A 20,512-nucleotide genomic window follows, 5' to 3' on the forward strand; every position below is an offset into this window, starting at 1 on the left:
GTACACAGTACCTGAATAAAAAAGATAATCTAATAAACATTGTAAAAATCCTTGTAAATGACTTTTATTTCATTTCTGCAGCATTTTCATACTATTATACAAACAAAATAAAAATACAATACTTTATATTCCACTTGTACATACAAATAGTTTTCAGCTTCTATTGCAGCTAACCTATGATGTAAACAATATGAACAGTTAAGATTTCATTCTTTTTTTTTTTTTTAAGGATGAATGCAAGATCCAAAAATATAATACAGAAAATAGCACAATTTAGGAACAAATCTTCAACGTGATGATATTTCAAATAGGCAGTTGTGAGTATGATAAGGCTCGCTTGGTCAAGTGAAAACTGGAATAGGACATTTCTTAAATATCATGCTATTCAATTGTTAAAGCAATCAATCAGTAAATCTCAACCACTGTGGAAATGATCCAATTTCACATAATTGGTCAGAAAATTATTTTATTACTTACTTGTATATACGGTATTATCATGTGACAATGAGGGTTGCTCATGGAATTTGCTACCTATGTCAAGATGCATTCGGGCTACACTTCTATACAACTACTACTATTGATGATGATTTCATATGAGAAAATTTCAAGCTCACAAAACGTTAAAGGGTATTGAGATTTCAGGTGAAGTTTTAGGATGAACCTAAAGTGCACCATAACCTTTACAGGTGAATTTAATTAGACCTTTTTAAAACTTTTAAATCCACGTCCAACTAACTATATTCAATGTTTCAGTATTTTTTGCACAACTGGCTTGCACAGTTTCCCCCCCCCCCCTCTCTAAAACATTGAACAGTTGGACCTCAAAAAAGTTTAGAGAAGTTCAAATTAAGTTCACCGACAGTGCCTTTTCCATTCATCCTGAAATTTCTCCCCCAAAAGCCCTAGATTTTGTGAGCGGTATGAGTACATACCGATCATTGTTGAACCTGTTCATAGAGCTTACAGTCACAAAGCTCTTTGTAGATCCGCTTGCGTATCTTTGGTATGTTTCTCTGTGAAAAGTGGAGCGGCTGAGCCAAGGCGAGGCATCTGGAATACTGAGCGGGAGGAAAAAAAAAAAAAATGGATGTAATGATCTGGGCTGACATTGGTCAATCATACCGAGCTGGGGAAAGTACCTCCAAGACGAAAACACCGCAGTCGTTCTCATTGCTTTGCTGTGGGACACTCTGGGAAAGAAAACGCAAAGCAGCAGTAGGTACAATATTCTGTTGTGTTTTGTTCTGGGTAATTGACAAAAACATACCTCGTTGTATGACACGGCCCAACCATTTACGAAAGATGTGCGTTGCTTCTCTCTCGCTTCCGCCGTCACGTACTTCAGGATGTTCTGCGGTAAACAAAAATGCGTACAGTAATGTCAACCGATGATATTGTTGGAGGGACTGACGACAAACAAATTGGAATTTACCTGTGCAACTTTGTGCGGTGCACTCCCTTGAGAGTCAAACAGACAGATCTTCTTTCTTGCAATATCTGTGGCTACTAGACACCAGTGAACCTCCAGATGGATGGGTACCAACAGGAGACTCTTGGAGAACAAATCAACCTGCACAAGACGACATCCAGGGACAATAAACATTTGGGTCATTTTCATATAATTTAATAAAATACAGTAAAGACATGGCCCACTCAATTTCCTTTTCAAACCAATTATTGTTAATGATATGAGTATTTGAATTATTGGCTCTTGTTATCCATCAAAAGGTCATATTTCTTTTATTTTCATGGAAGAAAAAAAATATACTCTTAATATTTTTCAAACATTTTATGCCAAAATGTCCATACCATTAGGAGTCCAAAATGAATTTTATTGATTTGCAACATATTTTCTGAAGATGCTAATTACATTATTGGTTATATAGGAGGCGGCAAGGTGGATTACTGCTTAGAGCGTCAGCCTCACAGTTCTGAGGACCCGGGTTCAAATCCGGCCCCGCCTGTGTGTAGTTTGCATGTTCTCCCCGTGCCTGCGTGGGTTTTCTCCGGGCACTCCGGTTTCCTCCCACATCCCAAAAACATGCATTAATTGGAGACTCTAAATTGCCCGTAGGCGTGACTGTGAGTGCGAATGGTTGTTTGTTTGTATGTGCCCTGCGATTGGCTGGCAACCAGTTCAGGTTGTACCCCGCCTCCTGCCAGATGACAGCTGGGATAGGCTCCAGCACGCCCGCGACCCTAGTGAGGAGAAGCGGCTCAGAAAATGGATGGATGGATGGATGAATATGCCTTTTCCATGAAAACTAACACAAACACATCTTAATGTTTTGAGACTTCCTTTTTTCCCTTCTTTTACAAACGTTCCTTCTGTGTCACTCAAGCTGTCTTTGCCGTTTTGCCACTGGAGACAGGCTGATAATGTTGCAATACACCAGAGGGATCTGTGAGCTGAAGTGGCAGTATGAGGCAGCCATTTTGCGTTCACACAATATCAGACAGCAAAATGATAGTGTTATTCATTATATTATATGATAAGTGGTGGTATTTCTGAGATATAAATGAATATGTATGAATGAAAGTGTCTTTACCGTTATTATGATTGTATAAAGACAAGAGTTTAATGAGTATCATTTATTCATTTATGCACTTGTAAAACAGCCTCCACTAACAACCCAGGCTAGACTTTGCTCCTCAGTCAAGATTTGTCCCTTCAACATACTTCCTTGACACCAATTCATACTACTTTCCAAATCAGACAGGGCTTTAGCGGCATCTTATGGCATCCTAGGGCATTTCAGAAACAGTACAAAACAAAAAATTGGTGGATTTTTCAGCAAATAGCTGGGGAAAACACAAATTGGTGAATTTAATCAATTCAGTCGTATCTGAAATCATGAGTGAGATGTGGGATGCTTGGCGAATGTTGAGGCATTTGCTGGTCGCTAAAAAAACTGCCAAATAACATCTCATGACTTTGGGAAACTTGTGCATTCGTACAGTCATAAGTCAAAGTAATACTCTTACCTCTATCACAAAGTCAAAAACAATGAAATGGCGAATAGGAAAGTAATAATTCGTATTTTACAGGTTGTGAAACAACGTTCTTGCACTTTTGGTGCTTTTTATTAAACTTAAATAATCTGTAAGCCACTAATTTTTAAGGGTAATGTAGGATGAGTTTGAAATGATATCCAAGTGTTCCGTGATCATAGTTTGATATAGGAAAATATAAATAATCTTGGAGGGGGAACATCCATTGCATCCCACTACAACATGGGAGACAATAAGTAAAAGTACCTGCTTTGTCCATCTCTTAACACCATCATAACCTTTGGTCATGAGCTGTCGATGGAAGAAACTGTTGAGAAAAAGGACCTGGGAATGACAGAAATAGTTGCACATTTAATGGAAATTATGAAACAAGTATGCAATAGCAGAAGAAAAGAAGAGTCCTCTTTTGTCGCCGCTTAAGAAGTAAACAAAAGTCACTAATTACCTTGTTTTGGGCAGCATCCATAATCAATTCTCCATACATGTTTATAACCTACAGGAAGATGGAAAAAAAAAAACATGTCAAAGCATATTCCAAGCATTGCTCTGCGGTGTAATACAAAACTTGAGATGCTGAGCCTGTGAAACCTGGTCGTTGAGCCAATTCTGATTGGCCAGGGTGGATAAATCATCCAGTGTCAGGGTGTGTTTCTTGAAGACCACTCGGAAGGAGGTAATAGGTTGCCACAGCACTGGAGAGATTCTGCACTTGACAACCTCGTAGATTAAATGTCTCCTGCAAAAGTACATTCAACATTATATTTAAAGCAGATATTAATTACTTCGAAACACTGAATATAGGTATCAGTTAAAGTAGATCTATGTTCCATTAGCATAAGCCGATGTGAAGCCTCCTGAAAACTTGCTCAACATTTGACCCAACGCAGTAACAATGACAAAGGGATTGGCCCTAAAAAAAGAGCCATGAGAGACTACATAGTGTATAGGAGTTAATATAGACACATAACTACAGACAGTGGAAAACATGCCATGAAATATGGTATCCAAAGAGAGCAGATCAATTGGAAGCCGGAATATTCCCCTTTGATGTGATAAAAAGCCGGTTGAACTCTGATAAACAAATGTGAAACTCAGATTTAAAACACAAAAAAGATGAAATCAGATTTGACATTTTGTGTGAGTGTAAAAATGAGCCCTTTTTTTGTTTGTATAACACGTGTTTGTCAGGATGTACCCAGCCTACCAAAGTCCTTTTTTTTTTTTTTTTTTTTTTTTTCTCCCTTTTTCCTTTCGGACATTCACCTCTCATTGAAATTTGTGTTGAACATTCTCTTCAGGTGTCTTAACACATCACTCTTCTGCAGTGGGATGAAAGTTCCATACAATGTGAAGAAACCATGGAGAAATTCTAGAGGGATTATAAACATAGGCAATTTAAATACACTACTCACAAAAAGTTAGTCACATTGGGGTGAAATTTCAGGATGAACCGAAAATGTAAAAATATTTAAAGGTGAATGTAATTTGACCTTCATTTACCTTTTTAATGTACATGTCTACCTGTTCAAAAAGTTTAGTACATTTTACACAACTTGCTGTTCTTTAAGAAGGAGATGAACCGCAAAATACAGAACATTTCCTGGTTCAACTAGAATTGGTACTTTAAAAAATCCTGTTCATCATGCTTTTTATGGCGCAATCACTTTTTTAATGGTAAAAACTGAAGCGCTGATAATGCACAAACTACAAATCCCACAATGTGTAATGCAACAGTCTGCCCGTAATCATTCCGTAGTCCTGTCTGACGTGCAACTCAGATGCTGTGCATGCATCTTTGGTAGATAAACTAGCTAGCAGCTGGACTTCATAGCATTTTGTCAAGTCATGTTTATTGGTATAACCCTTAATCATAAAACAGCCTAAAAGGGCTTCACAGGTCCACAGTTGACCAAGATTAACGACATGCCCTGATCTAAACCCCCCGATCGGGCAACGAAAAGCTCCAAACCCCATTTAGGGAGAGAAGAAGAAACCTTGAAAAGGGACCACAGATAGAGGGATCCCCCATTCAGGATGACCAGGCTACAATGGATGTCGAGTGGGCAACATTTATCACAGAGTAAGGTGCTGTAAAATGTTAATTAAGATGGCATAAGATTCCATTTAAAGAGATGAAGCCCCGCAGGTAGATGCCTTCATTTTGTAAATACAGTGTTGCCTTGAGATACACAAGTGACCAGACTCCAGTATTCGAGATGGGAGCAGTCATTCAGATTATTTTTTGCTTTGCCTTGCGAGCAGAAATTTGAGATACGAGCGCTGTACAGTGGTAGTAAACGCAACTCAACTCACTTCACAATCAGCAGCAGTTTGGCAGTGAACAATTCCTCAAAAATGACGCTTCAAGCTAACTGAACATAAAAAAAAGACACCAACACTTATGTTTAAAAACAATCACATAACTTGGTTTTAAGTCTGTTAGCGTAATGCTAACACATGATGGGAAACGCCATAAACGGCTAACAAATGGCATCGGAGTCGAAGTGTCCTTTAGACAACAGACATTTGCGTAATATAATAAAACGCACAGGCCTTCCTTATCCTCTGCAAAAAAATAGTTCCATTACTGCTTTCTAAGGAGCTGAAACTGGCTCCATGTAGAGCTCTGTCTGTATTATACTGCCCCCAGGTGGCCAAGGCGCACACACTAGGATGAGCATCACAATGACCATTGAACTGGAGCAAAATATGTGGCAAAAAGTATTTATTTTATTTACATTCAATCTGATTATGTAATTACTGTGTGTTTTTATAAATGTGCAATATTATTAGATGTTACGCCGTTCTGATCGGTGTGATCGGTATCAGCCGATGATTTGCATTTTATGCTGATCGGCTTTCATGTCATAATTCGCCGATCCGATCAATGACGTCATTTATAGGCTCAGGACAAGACATTTACCTACGCATCGGCGTTGCGTATGAATCCAAAAGCTGGTTTATTTTTAGCCTTGTCACGCGTCTTGTGGTGCAGTACTGTAACTATCTGACGGCCAATTAGGTTTTTTTCAATCTTGTCGGTGCGGGACTATTTTGTGGTGTCTCAGACAAACAACACGTAAGTTATTTGCAGTCTGTGCACAACTGAAGTACGTTGTGGGGAACGTCATCTAAATGCTTCAACACAAATTTGATCGGGGACCTGAAGAATGTACACAAGGAGGAGCGTGCCGCGTCCAAGCAACGCAGCGTTAAAAAAAGAAAAACAAAAAGAAGGAAAAGCCAAACGGACGCAAATTATGGACAACACCCGTCCATATAGATCCGGGGACAGTGAGAAAGTTAGAATAAGCATGTCATTAACAGTATTTATTAAAGTAATTTAACAGCAATAAAGTAATTTAATTACAGTAAGTTAGCACCCATTATTTCTGTCACGTTGTAATGTTGATCTGACCAAGTATTTAAACATTCTTTTCATCTTTTTCATTACAATTTTGTTGCTTTCTTTTTTTGGGGGGGGAGGGGGGGGGTGTTGCTGAAGCAGATGACCTCCTTCACTGCCACTGACGGCTGTTGAAGTCAAATATCCATCTTAACTGGGAAGGTTGGCAGTGAATGAATTTTAATGGCATTTCTATTCATTTTAATAGGGAAAGATGATTTGAGATACTAGTGTTTCGAGTAATGAGCATAGTTACGGAAGGAATTACACTTGTATCTCAAGGCACCACAGTATTATCAGTTGTTTAAACCGTGATACTGTGAGTAAGGTTAGTGTTCTGTTTAGTGAATGCCACTCCAGTTCCACTGTTTGGCAAGCTACTTTGCGAGTTACTTCTTAGCTATTGCTCACATAAGAACACCCTAATTAATAATACTGTATATCATCACATATGAGTTGCCTCACAGTTGGAACATCGACAGTGATTTGGGTTTTGGCTCCCTGTGATTTGGGTTTTGGCTCCCATATTCAATTAAATATAAGTTGAACATGATTTGCAAATCATTGTATTGTGTTTTTATTTATGTTTAACACAACGCCCCAACTTCATTGGAATTTGGGTTGTGTGTGTGTATATATATATATATATATATATATATATATGTGTGTGTGTGTGTGTGTGTGTGAAGGCTAAAAAGCTACAGTGGGGGAAAGAAACAATACATACCATGGATACTGTCTGTCAGTTCAGTGATGCCGACTTCAACTTTAGGGGGAATTGTTTTCTTACTGGACATTTTGGCATCTGCATTTGGAAGTGGTTCCTGAAGGACAGGACAGCATTGTCCTGACTGGTCATCAACTACGGGCCTCTCATCAAGAAGACCGTTTCTTCGTTTCTTAACATGTGAATCCAGCCCAGTGAGTGCCACTTCTGAGGCATCTGCGAACTCATACTCTACAATGCTTTCTGATGCCATGCTTGTTGCTTGAGTGATGGCGCCTGGAGAGTTGAACGTTTGTGAGAAATTAATTGTTTCACTAGCACGTCCGAAATCTGATTCAACAGTGGATGTTTTAATTTGTAAATGTTCCAGAACTGGTGAAGAATACATTTGAAAGTTCCTTTTACTTCTCTCTGACTGTGCCTTTTGGGTGAGGCATGAGTTGGGGCGCCTCATTCGCACCAATTTTTTGCCTCTAATAAAACCCCAACAGCAATTCTCCCTCCGTTTCCGCCATATCCACATCTGCAATTTAAAATACAAACGTCTCTTCGCCCGCCTTGAGAGATGTGAAACTCCCTTGATTGAAGACATGGAATCCTTTGTTTGCTTGAGGTACTTCACTTTAAGTTAGTGCGTCTTTATCCAGTACATCTGGAAAAATTTGGAGAGGGTTACATGAGGACTCTGGGATAAAATATCTTTGAGAGTTCAGATATAGTGAATCCCGTATTATCGTGCGGGATACGTTCTAGACCCAGTCGATATTGGTGAAAATCTGTGATAATTTTTCATAGTTTTATCCCTCCCATATGACTTAAAACTTATCAAAAGTCACTTTTTAAACACATTATGATTTCATTCTCATTGCATATCATTGCATATCATTTCATCATTTATATTTTTTCAGTTGCCAACTAGCAGTCCACGCAACTGTTTGACTTAAGCCAGACAGTAGGAACTTATATAACTTTGACGCCAAATAACGTGCCACAACTGCAGGATTGATACTCGCTACAGTACAGTAATTACAAAGGGGACCCTGCTATCGACGATGTAACATGGATTTGTGCTTGAGTTTTTAAGTTCTGTCTGTCTGTGACATAGTGAAGATGTCTTGAGTGGTATTTGTGAATGAATGAGAGAGTTGGGCGTGGGAGTGACTAGAAGGCGGACGAAGAACTTACTGTCTAGGGCAGGGTTTACCAACATGGTGGCACCAGGTCGCCCCCAAGGACAGCATAAGTAGCCCACGGGCCTGTTCCAAAGATTTCTTACCAATGAGATGTCTAAAAAAAAAAAAAATTCCCCTGCTCTTTTTTTCCTCATAATTGCATTGGTGTAAATTTGGAAATTACAGTATCGTAAACCTAATAGGATTAATGGTTTAATACAATTTGAACTTACTGTCTTAATATCAATAAAAAAGAGGAAAGTACAAGCAAAAAATTTGGGGTTTTTTTCTTTACAGCTGTGTAGATTGTCAGTCATCCTGGTCACGGTAATATGCAAAGGTTAAATCATCTTGTTTTTTTTAATTTGCTGTGTTTTTTCCTGTTTTCTGAAAATTATCAAAAACATAAATTTTAAAATTATTGCCTTTTCAAAACTTAACCAGTGTAGTTCAAAGGTCAGTATTGTAGCGCATGGCCACACCAAATCATTCGCGGAGACAAGCTAGTGGGCGCAACAACGATGCGATGATTTACCTCCCAAATAATTTGTGCAAATTGATTATTTCAGAAGTGAATATCAAACTGGTAGCCCTCCACAATAATCAGTACTCAAAGGGTAGCTCTCACTTTCAAAGACGTTGGTGACCGCTGGTCTCGGGGATGAAGGCTTGAGTGAAACACTTGCCGGATGTCGGGTTTTTGTGGCCGTAGTGAAGGCTGACATTAACCGGTTCATTTTCACAATAAAAAGATTGTTGACAGACTAGTGCTTATTCTTGTTTCATCGTCAAATCAGACACGACAGGATGTTGGCTGTCTTTTCTCTGTTACAGGCGTGACTTTGGTAAATTTGCTATTTGAAAGCTGATGTCTGGATTTAAGGTGTGCGTCAGGTCGCGTTAGTGGGTGTCTTTTCAGATAAGAGGGCATAGAATTTGTGCTTTTATTATATTTAACGATAAACCTGAATATTTTGCAAATTACTGTGCTACTGGTCTCAGTTTTAGTAAAATATACCCAAACATTTGATGCACACCTGCTAGTTTTCTCCGCCAACCGACCACCTGCTGCTTTCAGCGAGCAGTCCGTGTTGTTAATGCGAAACACGTGATTCCCGATTAGTTGACTTCAAGCTCTAACCGTCATTGCAGGTGGTAAAGTTGAAGCGTTAATTAATCAGTTCAATACGTAGTGACGTGTTATGTCAGTGTAGGGATGGGCGATATATCATTATCATAGCCTTATCTAGATATGAACATATACGATATTAATACCGAAAATTAAAATGGTATCATACCAATTGTGTGTACTTTTGACGCTTGCGCTGCATGTATAGCTCAGACCAAGCAACCACATACCCCCTTTCAAGTTTTGCGTTGATTGACAGCTAAAGTCAGCCAATGACAACCATCTGACAAAGGGAGGGACTGACACACGTAAACCATACGCCTGCAGTAAGAAAAGTAAAAAAAAAAAAGATGAGGAAAGTAAGCTCGGTGCAGTATCTGATTTAGTAGGAAAGAACAAGTCATCTTCAGAGATATTTTGGATTTAGAAAAGAAGATTTACAGCAGAGCGATGTTTTGTGTAGGACGTGCTTGAAGAAAATTGCTACGACGCAAAGTAGCACAACGAACGTTTCACCATTTGAAACATCACTGCGTACTGCACGAGTGTAGCGCAATGAGAATACATGTGGCAACTTCTCTGTCATCCCAAGTGATGCCAAACAAAGTTCGATTGCCGATGCATTCAGTAGCGTTAAGCCATATGAGTCGACATCTACCACGCACGAAGCATACCACATTGCAAAAGACATGATACCTGTGTACACAGTCACAAAAGTGGGCTTTCAGAAAATGTTTCAGATGCTGGACAAACATTACAAAATACCATCCCGGTCACATTTTAATCTAGTGGCAATTCCAAAATTTTATGACGAAAGTAAAATGAATGCTGAATCCGAGCTCCATTAAATGGATTATTTTGCCACAACCACAGAGTTGTGGTCGAGCCAGACAATTGAACCGTACATCCGTTTATCAGTCCATTTGATAAAATACAAACTTCGTACTCAAGACCAGATATCTACAGAAGTCCTTTTTTCCAGGGGATCATACTGGAGAGAATATAGGTCATGAGATGAGAGGTTCATTAGCGGATTGGGATTTGAAGGAGGACCAACAGGTTTGCGTGACCACCGATAACGCATCCAACATGATCAAGGCGTTGGAGGTGAATGGCTGGACTCGACTTCAGTGTTTTGGACACAGGCTACACCTCGTGATAGGTATGTTTTGCTGCGTTTATTTCAATAACTTTGTTTAGAAGAAAGAGAAAGGGGTGTGTGTGTGTGTGACACATCTTTATGTTATGCGTGTATGTACTGTACGTGTGTGTGTGTGTGAGAGAGAAAGCGAGAGAATGTGAGATGGAAAAAAAATCTGCTTTAATATAATGTTATTTAGCTACGTTGCAATACATTTATGTTTTATATTGCACATCTAATTCTCTAGATAATGCAGTGAAAGGTGACAATCCGATTAGCCATGCAACAGGTGTCTGCAAAACGTTGGTGTGGCACTTCTCACACAGCTGGAAGAAGAGAGTGGCACTTGAGCAAACCCAGAAGTGCCTCAATCTTTTAGTCCATGGACTCATAACTGAGTGTCAAACTCGATGGGGGAGTCTAGGCTGCTCATGATTGACAGGATTCTGGAGCAGCATAAAGCAGTGTCAGAGGTCCTATTGGGTGACAGGACCACTCGGCACCTAATTCTTGGATATCAAGATCTGGATCTGCTGGAAATATGAAGATCGAGACACGCAAGCGCTTCTGGATGTGGCATCCTTCTTAGATCCAAGATACAAGACACAGTACATTAGTGTTAGTTAACAAAATCCCCATCATAAAAGCCAGACTGGTGTCAGAGATGAAGGCAATGGAACACAAGTTCACTGTAAAGGTTGGAATGGATTAAATGAAAATAGTTCATTCCATTTAAATGCATGATCTTACAATTTAGTAATTGAGTTTAAATCGAGCTGATCATTATTCTTCATACAGTGATGATCATTATTATGCTACGAGACTGCTATATAATATTTCAACACAAGCCTAATAATATTTATTTATTTTTTCACTGCTTTCTAGAATTCTGCTGAGTGCACAATGGTGGAAGATGTTTCACCCCCACCCACCAAGAAGGCAAAGAAGTCTTTTGCAAGCTTCTTTGAGGATTCCACTGCCAATGCCACAGTCTTAATAGATCCCATTGTTGCCATAGAAGCTGAACTAAATGCCTAAATGCCGTCCTCCACAATTAACAATGGAAACGACCGCCTTCTGTGGTGGATAACACACAAAAATAACTCCTCTACTGAGTAACATGGCAAGAAAGTACTTGTGCATGCAGGCCAGCAGCTCTCCATCAGAGAGTATTTTCAGTACATCAGGCAACATTGTAAATTGTGAGACGTCCTGTCTAAAGTAAACAAACTGCTGTTCCTGGCAAAGAATCTTGAAAAGCACTGTAAGGCTACGAAATGTGTCAAGCCACACATGCATGTGTAAATTGGTAGAGAACAACACGCACACATTGATGCAGTTAACACACACACATGTACAACAAACACCTACTTCTGTTGTAGCATAAAATTGTTATCCGTGAAGCAGAGTTGCAGTACAATGTTAGTTATTTTTTATTTATTGTTGACTTTGTTAATATTGATGACTGTCAGTAAGTTCTAATTAAAAAACTGCACTTTCCACATCATTTTGAAATGTATATTTTGCTTTTCCTAAAAAAAATATTACAAAAAAATCTTAGTTTTCACTGAACTCATACTAACATCGTTATCGTATCATTAGCGAGATATCTGGCATGAATATCGAGATAGGAAATTTTGTCTAGATCGCCCAGCCCAATCAGCGCTATTGTCTGCGCATCGGTGTCGGGGCATGAGCTGCGACATCAGCTCCTGTGTGAGTGTGCTTGCCGCGTTTGTGTTTTGATGTCCTCAATAAAGAGCCGAAAAGTGCATCAGCCACTGTGGCTCTCCTTTCGCACATGCAAGGGCATTAGAGTAAGAAAGTATAGTGTAAAAACCCATTAAAAAACTGATTTGTTCGAAATCTGTGGTCTAGTGGGGGGCACAAACGATGAACTACAATATAGCGGATGAACATTTTATATTGGGGGTGGCGTCGGGTGGGATCCTGCTTGACACCGGCAAACTTAATTTTTGTTGTGAAAGACCATGTGACATAATCTTGCATTTTGATTGGTTGTATACGTCTGTGGTGTTGCGACATCATTTGCTTGCGATTAAAAATTTGAAATCGCAGCCCAACTCGTTGCAAACGGTCAGCAACAAATGTTAAGTGATTACAAAGCCCCACACACTGCGCAACTTGACGCATTAATTGTTCAGTGGCGTCGAGTTGCATCGCTCGGTGTGCGGCTGGCTTTAGACTTAAGAAGAAATCATATTTACACGCACACTGCTTCAGCTTGTGTTGACATTTGAGCTCTATTGGTCAAGTAAAAAAAGGTGAATATCAGAGTCGTGTGTGCTCACCTCAATAATTCTGACACCTTCGCCAGTAGATGCATGCTCTGAACATCTCCTGCAAAACATAGTCGTTATAAAATGTCCTCCAGGCCTCCACACATGCCCGTCACTTCAAAATATTTTACAAAGTTCCCTAATCACACACAAAACTGATTATTTCCTCAGGAAATCTGTGTATTTATTTATCTATCTTCTGCAAAACATAATGAATATGTCATGAATTTCCCTCCACACATCCTCATCTCAATTAACTATTAGCAAAGTCTCTTCTCCACAGAAAAAAGAGAGGTCATTACTTCATCAGAATGGGTGGCCTTCTACACACCAATCGAAGGGATTAGTAATTATGTTCTGCATGCAGAAGGTTCAGGGTTGTTATTACCTATTTTACTAAATCCAGAAAAACGGGCGCCATTTTCTTTCCATTTCGGTGTGCCGGAAATCAGGTACGTGAATTTAGCAAAATTGCATTTTCTCATGGTTTCGCACAAGGTAATACTTGTTCTTTTCAGATTAGGTTGTTGGTAAATCCCTACACGACCTCATTTTTTAATTCGGTCGAGATTTTCTGTGGTTCTGACAAAAAATCAAATATTCCTCGGTTTAGGCGTCAAAAATCTCACGTTCATAGGATTCGGTGATAATAGAAAACCATATGGTAGTGATTCACTATTATTCTTGTTTCCTGCGATGTTTGAAGTAATTTTGGCAATTTGCTTGCTCTCAGTTTGATCATCAAAATGAGATGCTCAGATGGCTCGACCGATGTGTTTAAACATCCATCCATCCATTTTCTGATCCAGCCATCCATTTCCTGATCCACTTCTTCTCACTAGGGTTACAGGCGTGCCGGAGCCTATCCCAGCTACATCGGGCAGGAGGCGGGTACACCCTGTACTGGTTGCCAGCCAATTGCAGGGCACATACAAACAAACAACCATTTGCACTCACATTCACACCTACGGGGAATTTAGAGTTGTCAATTAACCGACCACGCGTTTTTGGGATGTGGAGGAAACCAGAGGGCCCGGAGAAAAACCACGCAGGCACGGGGAGAACATGCAAACTCCACACAGGCAGGGCCGGTGATTGAACCCCGGTCTTCAGAACTGTGAGACATACCCTCTAACCAGTCTTCCACCATGTCACCGTGTTTAAACATCACATTTTCAACTCATAAGACCAACATCCGGCCATTTTTCTACCAAAGAGTCAAGGTTTCGGTCTTAAATTTCCTAATGATTCACATTGATTTCTGGGCAGAAAATATTGGCAAATTTTCAACGTAAAAAGTGGCATTAAATCCTTACTCTTTTAACGCATTTTTACAACACTGCTCTATCCAATTATATTATTTAGAACATCATTGTATTATATATCATAGATAGCTATCAGTAGCTATCGATTTTGATATGAAGGTACTTTGAACATTATAGTAACAGTGCTACTTGAGTATAACTTGTTTTAAGATTATATGGCAAAGTGTCATACATTTGTGCATACTCAATACAATAGAAACCATTGAAAAGATGTCAAAGTCGAGTGACGTTTTGACGAACTAATAAAACGCCTGCGAACACTGATTATGAATATTAAAGACAGCTTTTACTGGCGAGCACTACGTACCGTCGTCGCAATAGTGTTATAGTTGTAGTGCTACTTTTAAAGATTAATTCGAGGTGACGTTTCCCCAGTTAAGAGCTTTGCTAACGTTCCTTCCTACAAAACCAACAATAGCCCCTCTAACTTACCGTTACTGCCGTAGTATAGAGACAAATAAAACCACGAAACGGCTGACTGCCCCCAAAAAATAATCTTATTCATTTGGCATCTTGCAAGTGCAACGCCATCCACATACGCGACATGCTGACATCAGGTGTCGTATGTTGATGACGTCCATCTTGAGTGGTCCAATAGGAGTTTGAGAAATAACTACTCGGTAGTAGTACAATCAATTGTAGAGTCAGAAATCTGTATTATTCTTTTGTTGTGATAAGTGTATACGGTATATACAACGTGTTCTACTGCGCCAAAATATATATTTACTATTAATTATTATTATTAAAACTGTTTTTACCATTTTTTTCTCCGCTGATTCAAACCATTCCAACTTCAAAATATTCGGCTCATTATTGGCATATTGGGAACAAAAACGATGAAAATATGCTCCCACAATTCCACATTTTGCATGAAATTATTCCCCCATTGGAATGAATGAAGATTTTCCAAATTTAACTCATCCATCCATATACCACGTTTAATTTATTTATTTTACTTATTTCACCGATTCAAACTACTCCCAACTGTTGAGTTTATTCATGACATTCATATCAATGATTTTTCCCACATTCCCCAAATTCCCACTTTTTTCATTAGTCCACATTTTCCATTACATTACTAAAACAATGCAAACATTTGACATATTAACCCTCTTCCGCATTACTGGACCGATTCAAACTGTTCCAACTTCATTGTTATTGTTAGCAGGAGAAAGACAAAGTATGAATCATGTCATTTCCTTTTGCCTTTAGGTGGCGCTATGACTAAGACAATGTTTTTTTTTGTTTTCCAAAGATACCTTAAGGTCTGGACTCTCATCAAGTGTGTGAAATTTTGAAATGATATGACCATCCGGAGGCTAGTTCCAACAGCTTTTGTCATCTCTGCAAATCATCAGATTTCACCACGCCGCGACGCCCACACCCTCTGCCGAAACATCACAATGGCATCATCACAATAAAGCATCATCAACATCTTGAGGCTTTTCTGACAAAATCTTAGGTGAACCAGGTCAATGTGCTTAGCACAGTCCATTAAAGTTTAAAAGATGACATTTCTTATCGCCACTATTAGGGATTTTTTTTGGGAGCATGTACAGGGGAGAGCATTTCCTCTTGTGTGGCAAAGGAAATTTTATAATTTGATGCCCTGCTCCCAACATATAGTATGGCGAAATAAACAGTTAATAACCTTTAATGTTCCAGGCGTCATGAGCTGGCCTGCAGTTCCACTGTTGGAGCCTGGGTGGCGCTTTGCATCCTCTCGCTCTCTCGCTCTCCCCTACCCTCTCTCTTTCCAGCATCTTCCTCGGCCGCGCACCTGTCACCAATCAGCCCTCATTACCACCTGCTTTTAAGCCTGCCTGAACGCAGAAAACCTTGCCAGAGTATTGAAGCTTCCCAGTTACCAAGTAAGCTACGTTATTCCTCGTCATCTTTCTGACCTCCCTATTTCTCCTTGTCCTCAGTGTTCCGTCCGTGCTCCTCATCAAGTGGAATCCTGTCACCACGCAGTCAAGCCAGCCGGCTGTCCTCGTCACCGCCTGCCACACATTCCCTGCCTCTACTGGCGGGTTGCCAGTATATCTCAAGGACCATCTCCATTCCACTTTTCAATAAACTTTTCATCACAACCTCTCTGCCTCCGCCTGCTCTTGGGTCCGGTCTGAATCAACATGTGACAGAATACTCTGGCCAACAATGGACCCAGCAACCCCGGATGCGTTCAAACATGCACTCACCCTCCATGGTGCCCACATAGGACGACAGGAAAAAACTCTGCAAGAGATCATGGAATCCCTAGACTCCCCCACGCATCAAGTCCCCCTCCATTCCTTGAAGATGCAATCCGACCTTCCTCCAGTAAGTACTCCTTCCGAGCCCGGAGCCTCAGAGCCACCCCGCCTCCCGTACAAAGAACCTCATGTCCCACCGCCCGAGCCCTACTCCGGGGACCGAGGTGCATGTAGCCAATTCCTCCTTAATTGCTCCCTAGTTTTTAACCTACAACTGTACAATTATCCCACTGAACGATCCAAGGTTGCGTTTGTCACTAACCTCCTCCACGGCAAAGCAGCTAAATGGTCCACCTCGTTATGGCACAACTCCTCCCCGGTACTCCAGTCATTCAATTCATTCTCCGCCGAACTAAAGAAGGTATTTGATCACCTTGATCAGGGCAGAAAAGCCACCCGCCACCTCCTTACGCTCACACAGGGCGCTAGTTCCGTAGCTGCCTATGCCATCGAATTTTGGATACTTGCGGGGAATGCGGGTAGGATGACGCTGCGCTGAGGAGAATCTTTCTTACGGCCTTTCAGAGGAACTTACAGATGAGCTCGCTGCCCGGGATGAGCCCTCCTCTCTCGATGATCTCATCGCACGCACCATCCGCCTAGATAACAGACCGCGAGAGAGAGCACGAGAGAGGGGGGGGTTCGAGTGCGTAAGATCACTCCCACCATGAGCACCGCGTCGTCAGCATCTCACCCGCCTTCTGCACCTCCGACTGCCCCTTCGCCACCCCCCACTGCACCTGAGGAACCCATGCAAATTGGTCACACCCGACTAGATCCCCAGGAACGTCAGTGTCGTATCGTCCATCGGCTGTGCATTTATTACGGTCAATCAGATCATTTCATTGCCACTTGCCCCCTGCAACCAAAAGACCAGGCTCGCCACGGTCTCAGAGTGCCGTGGTGATCCAAACCAACATTTCCTCTAGCTCTCCCTCCCGTGTGACCGTGCCTGCTCGCATTCTAGGTTCTGCTCACAACACATCCATAGTTGCCCTCATTGATTCCGGTGCAGACGATAGTTTCATTCATGTATGTATAGTACATCAGCTCCAACTCACTCTCCAACCACTTCTGTCCCACAAAGAAGTCATCTCCCCTGTCACCCACCAAACAGTGCCATTCATCTTGCTGATTTCTGGAAATCACCGTGAGAACATCTCTCTTTTTGTTATCCCTTCACCTGAGACCACATTAGTCCTCGGTATTCCCTGGCTCATAACCCCACCATAGACTGGACGCAGTTAGCTATCACCGGTTGGAGTTCTCACTGCCACTCACACTGCCTGCTCTGCTATACCGCCCTTTGGTAAACCACCACCATCTGCCACGCCAGTTGACCTTTCCCGTGTCCCTGAAGAATATCATGATCTCGCCCCTGTTTTCAGTAAAGACCTGGCCATTTCTCTTCCCTCCAGCCTCAGTCTCTTCAACCTTTCCCGACCAAAAGGCAATGGAGGATTATATATCCATGACTCTCTGGCTTCCGGACTCATTCGTCCTTCCTCGTCTCCAGTAGGGGCCAGCTTCTTTCTTTTTTGTTGAGAAGAAAGAAACCACTCTTGGCCCCTGTATCGACTACCGTGTCAATTACAACACCGTGAAAAATAAATCACAGCAAGGTCGCAAGCCCCCTCACCAGCCTTACATCCACAAGCTTCCCCTTTCAGTGGACCTCGGCAGCAACTCAAGCCTGCCCTTGTCACCGCCTGCCACACGTTCCCTGCCTCAACAACCCACCAGTATATCTCAAGGACCATTCCCCTTTTTCAATAAACTTTTCATCACAACCTCTCTTCCTCCACCTGCTCTTGGGTCCCGTCTGAAACAACATGTGACACCAGGTCTTGAGATGGTCCAGAGCATCTATAAAGTGAATTGGTTTGAACTACATTCAACCTTTCTAACTGGAAAATGTTTATCTTATTCAAGAAATGTATGGAACTATTTATCACATTCCTCAAATTCCCACATTTTCACAAAATTCCAAAATGAAGAGAGATTTTGCATATTTACCTTATCTTTCCACATTTCTGACCAAGGGCTATTCTAGGATCAGAGGTTGAGGGGTGCTGGGATTTCATTTTAGCCCAAAAATGGGCTACAAATGTCAGTCAGTGAGCTAAAAATTCCTTCCACATATCTTAAGTGATTAAAGCCATTCTAACTTGAAACTCTTTAGTTTAATTATTCATCTCATTCCCAGCATTATCACATTTTCTACATGAAATTCCCAAATTAAGAAATGTTTTACATATACATTACTTACCTCCTGCTTCCAGATTTCTTGACAAATTCAAAGCATTCCAAGTGAAAATCTCACATTTATTTCTACATTTCAACAAATCAATTAATTTCACAGCATTTTAATTCAGCTTCCGCACCTCAGCTTCAGAAATTGCGTCCAATTCTCCAGTTAAACATGTTTCACCGTATATCCCATTGAATTTAGTATCTAAAAAACATGCCAGGAAATAACATTATGTGCATTTCTGAGTCAGGTGTCACAATGAAGTAGTAAAATGAATCTGTGAGTGTGGAAGTCCACTTAAATGTAGTTCCTAACAGAATTTAGTTGCTTAGCTGTGTTTTATTTACGTGTTTCATATTTTCTTGTGCTGGCAACAAAAAAACATGTTAAGAAATAGCATTGAAGCACAACAGCACACCACCCCAGTACCTCACCAAGGTCAATAACATTTGGTTGACCTGGAATAGAACAACAAATCATCAGTCGACCTGTTTGCTCTGTTAACAAACTCACTGTTAAATGTATAGAAACAAAGTCCAAGTTTAAATTCAGCCAGACAACAAACTATTATTCAGTTGTTGCCTGGAAACTGAGAATATTGGATAATTTTAAAACAAGAAAAAAACAACAACAACAGCATTTTAGTCCATTGTTTCATAACCTCTATTGAGCCAAGGCACATGTTTTACATTAGAAAAATCTCACACCACAAATTACGACTCAGTTGTTGCCTGGAAACTGAGAAAAAGATTTCTCAAACGAGAAAAAAAAAAAAAAAACATCAATTATAGTCCAAGGCACATAAAACATTTCACATTAGCAAATGTCACAGCACACAACCGAACATGTCACAAAATGTATGAATACTGAAATAATAATGAACTCGTCTTAATATAAACACTTGCTATAGGTATAGTATACCAAAATATTTTAGATTTCAGTGAACCAAGCTTGTCTGAAAACCAATAAATGTTCCTGCCCTCAAATAACCGCCCCATAACAAACATCCTTTTTTATTGAGCAAGCCACTGATAACAGAGGGACCCTGCTCAGTGTCTGACCTCAGTGGGTGGACTGTTCTGGTCATCCATTCATGATTTTGACATTCAGCAGACATTTCGGGTTGTGTTGTTAGCTCTGCTGCCTTGTGTTTATTTCAAATTTATAATTTTAGTTTCATTATGTATGGCACTTTTATCTACAAAACAACTGACATGCTTCGTAAAGTTGGAACAGAGATACAGATAGACTGGAAGAGTCACAGAAAGAAATAGAAATGGACGTTCTTGGAAATTTTTTGCGCGAACCCCTGCTCTAAGAGTTTGGCGTTTTCATCAGTGACAATAGCAGCAGGCCTTCTGCTGCGAATGTTTTTTTTGAAGAACAGATCCTGTGTTAAAAATTTGCCATAGATAGCACAAATTGTACAAGGTACTACGCTTTGGAGCAGTGTGACGGCCGTGAAGCTTCTCAAGCTGCCCCTTAACTGCAATCGGGGACAGAAAAATGTCTTGCCAAGCAGCAATTTTGCAACTCTGCTACAATCCCAATTTATGTAGTACTGAATTGTGGATCGTTAAAACTTTTCACCATTTTAGTTATACTGAATTTTTGGGGCGTGACTAAAATGCTGCCTATTGACACAATTTGGAGTCCAGCATGAGTCGCCCCTTCCCCACTAAACAAGAACTTGAGCGCCTTCGTTCGCATCAGCGGTCATCCAGCACAATTGTAATGTGCAGTTAGCTAGCTAGCTATGTCTACACCCCGAAAACGATAGTCGGCTGGCATGAC

The 20,512-nt window shown here is 40.6% G+C and overlaps 1 protein-coding gene across 2 annotated transcripts; it reads right to left on the bottom strand.

Annotated features, from left to right (window-relative positions):
- Nucleotides 1–134: 134 nt before the first annotated feature.
- LOC133411567 (sentrin-specific protease 5-like) lies at nt 135–14,756 on the bottom strand. 2 transcript variants are annotated; one of them, XM_061694095.1, is made up of 11 exons: nt 14,645–14,756; nt 12,900–12,948; nt 7,146–7,797; nt 4,276–4,381; nt 3,601–3,748; nt 3,458–3,505; nt 3,259–3,336; nt 1,433–1,570; nt 1,268–1,351; nt 1,140–1,190; nt 135–1,058 (listed from the first exon to the last, which is right to left on the bottom strand). In XM_061694095.1, the coding sequence occupies exons 3-11, from the start codon at nt 7,735–7,737 to the stop codon at nt 936–938; spliced, it is 1,368 nt and encodes a 455-aa protein (XP_061550079.1). In that variant the 5' UTR covers nt 7,738–7,797; nt 12,900–12,948; nt 14,645–14,756; the 3' UTR covers nt 135–935. The 2 variants fall into 2 exon arrangements, with proteins under 2 accessions (XP_061550079.1, XP_061550080.1); XM_061694096.1 differs by lacking the exon at nt 7,146–7,797.
- Between the last annotated feature and the right edge of the window lie 5,756 nt (nt 14,757–20,512).

This window comes from Phycodurus eques, chromosome 13, assembly GCF_024500275.1.
Source record: "Phycodurus eques isolate BA_2022a chromosome 13, UOR_Pequ_1.1, whole genome shotgun sequence".
NCBI classification, from domain to species: Eukaryota; Metazoa; Chordata; class Actinopteri; order Syngnathiformes; family Syngnathidae; genus Phycodurus; species Phycodurus eques.

Coding starts and splice junctions, on each gene's coding strand:
- LOC133411567 (XM_061694095.1), bottom strand. CDS start 7,737: ATGTCTTCAATCAAGGGAGTTTCACATCTCTCAAGGCGGGCGAAGAGA. Junction 3,337..3,457: donor TGGATGCTGCCCAAAACAAG/GTAATTAGTGAC, acceptor TGTCATTCCCAG/GTCCTTTTTCTCAACAGTTT. Junction 1,571..3,258: donor TTAAGAGATGGACAAAGCAG/GTACTTTTACTT, acceptor CGTCTTGTGCAG/GTTGATTTGTTCTCCAAGAG.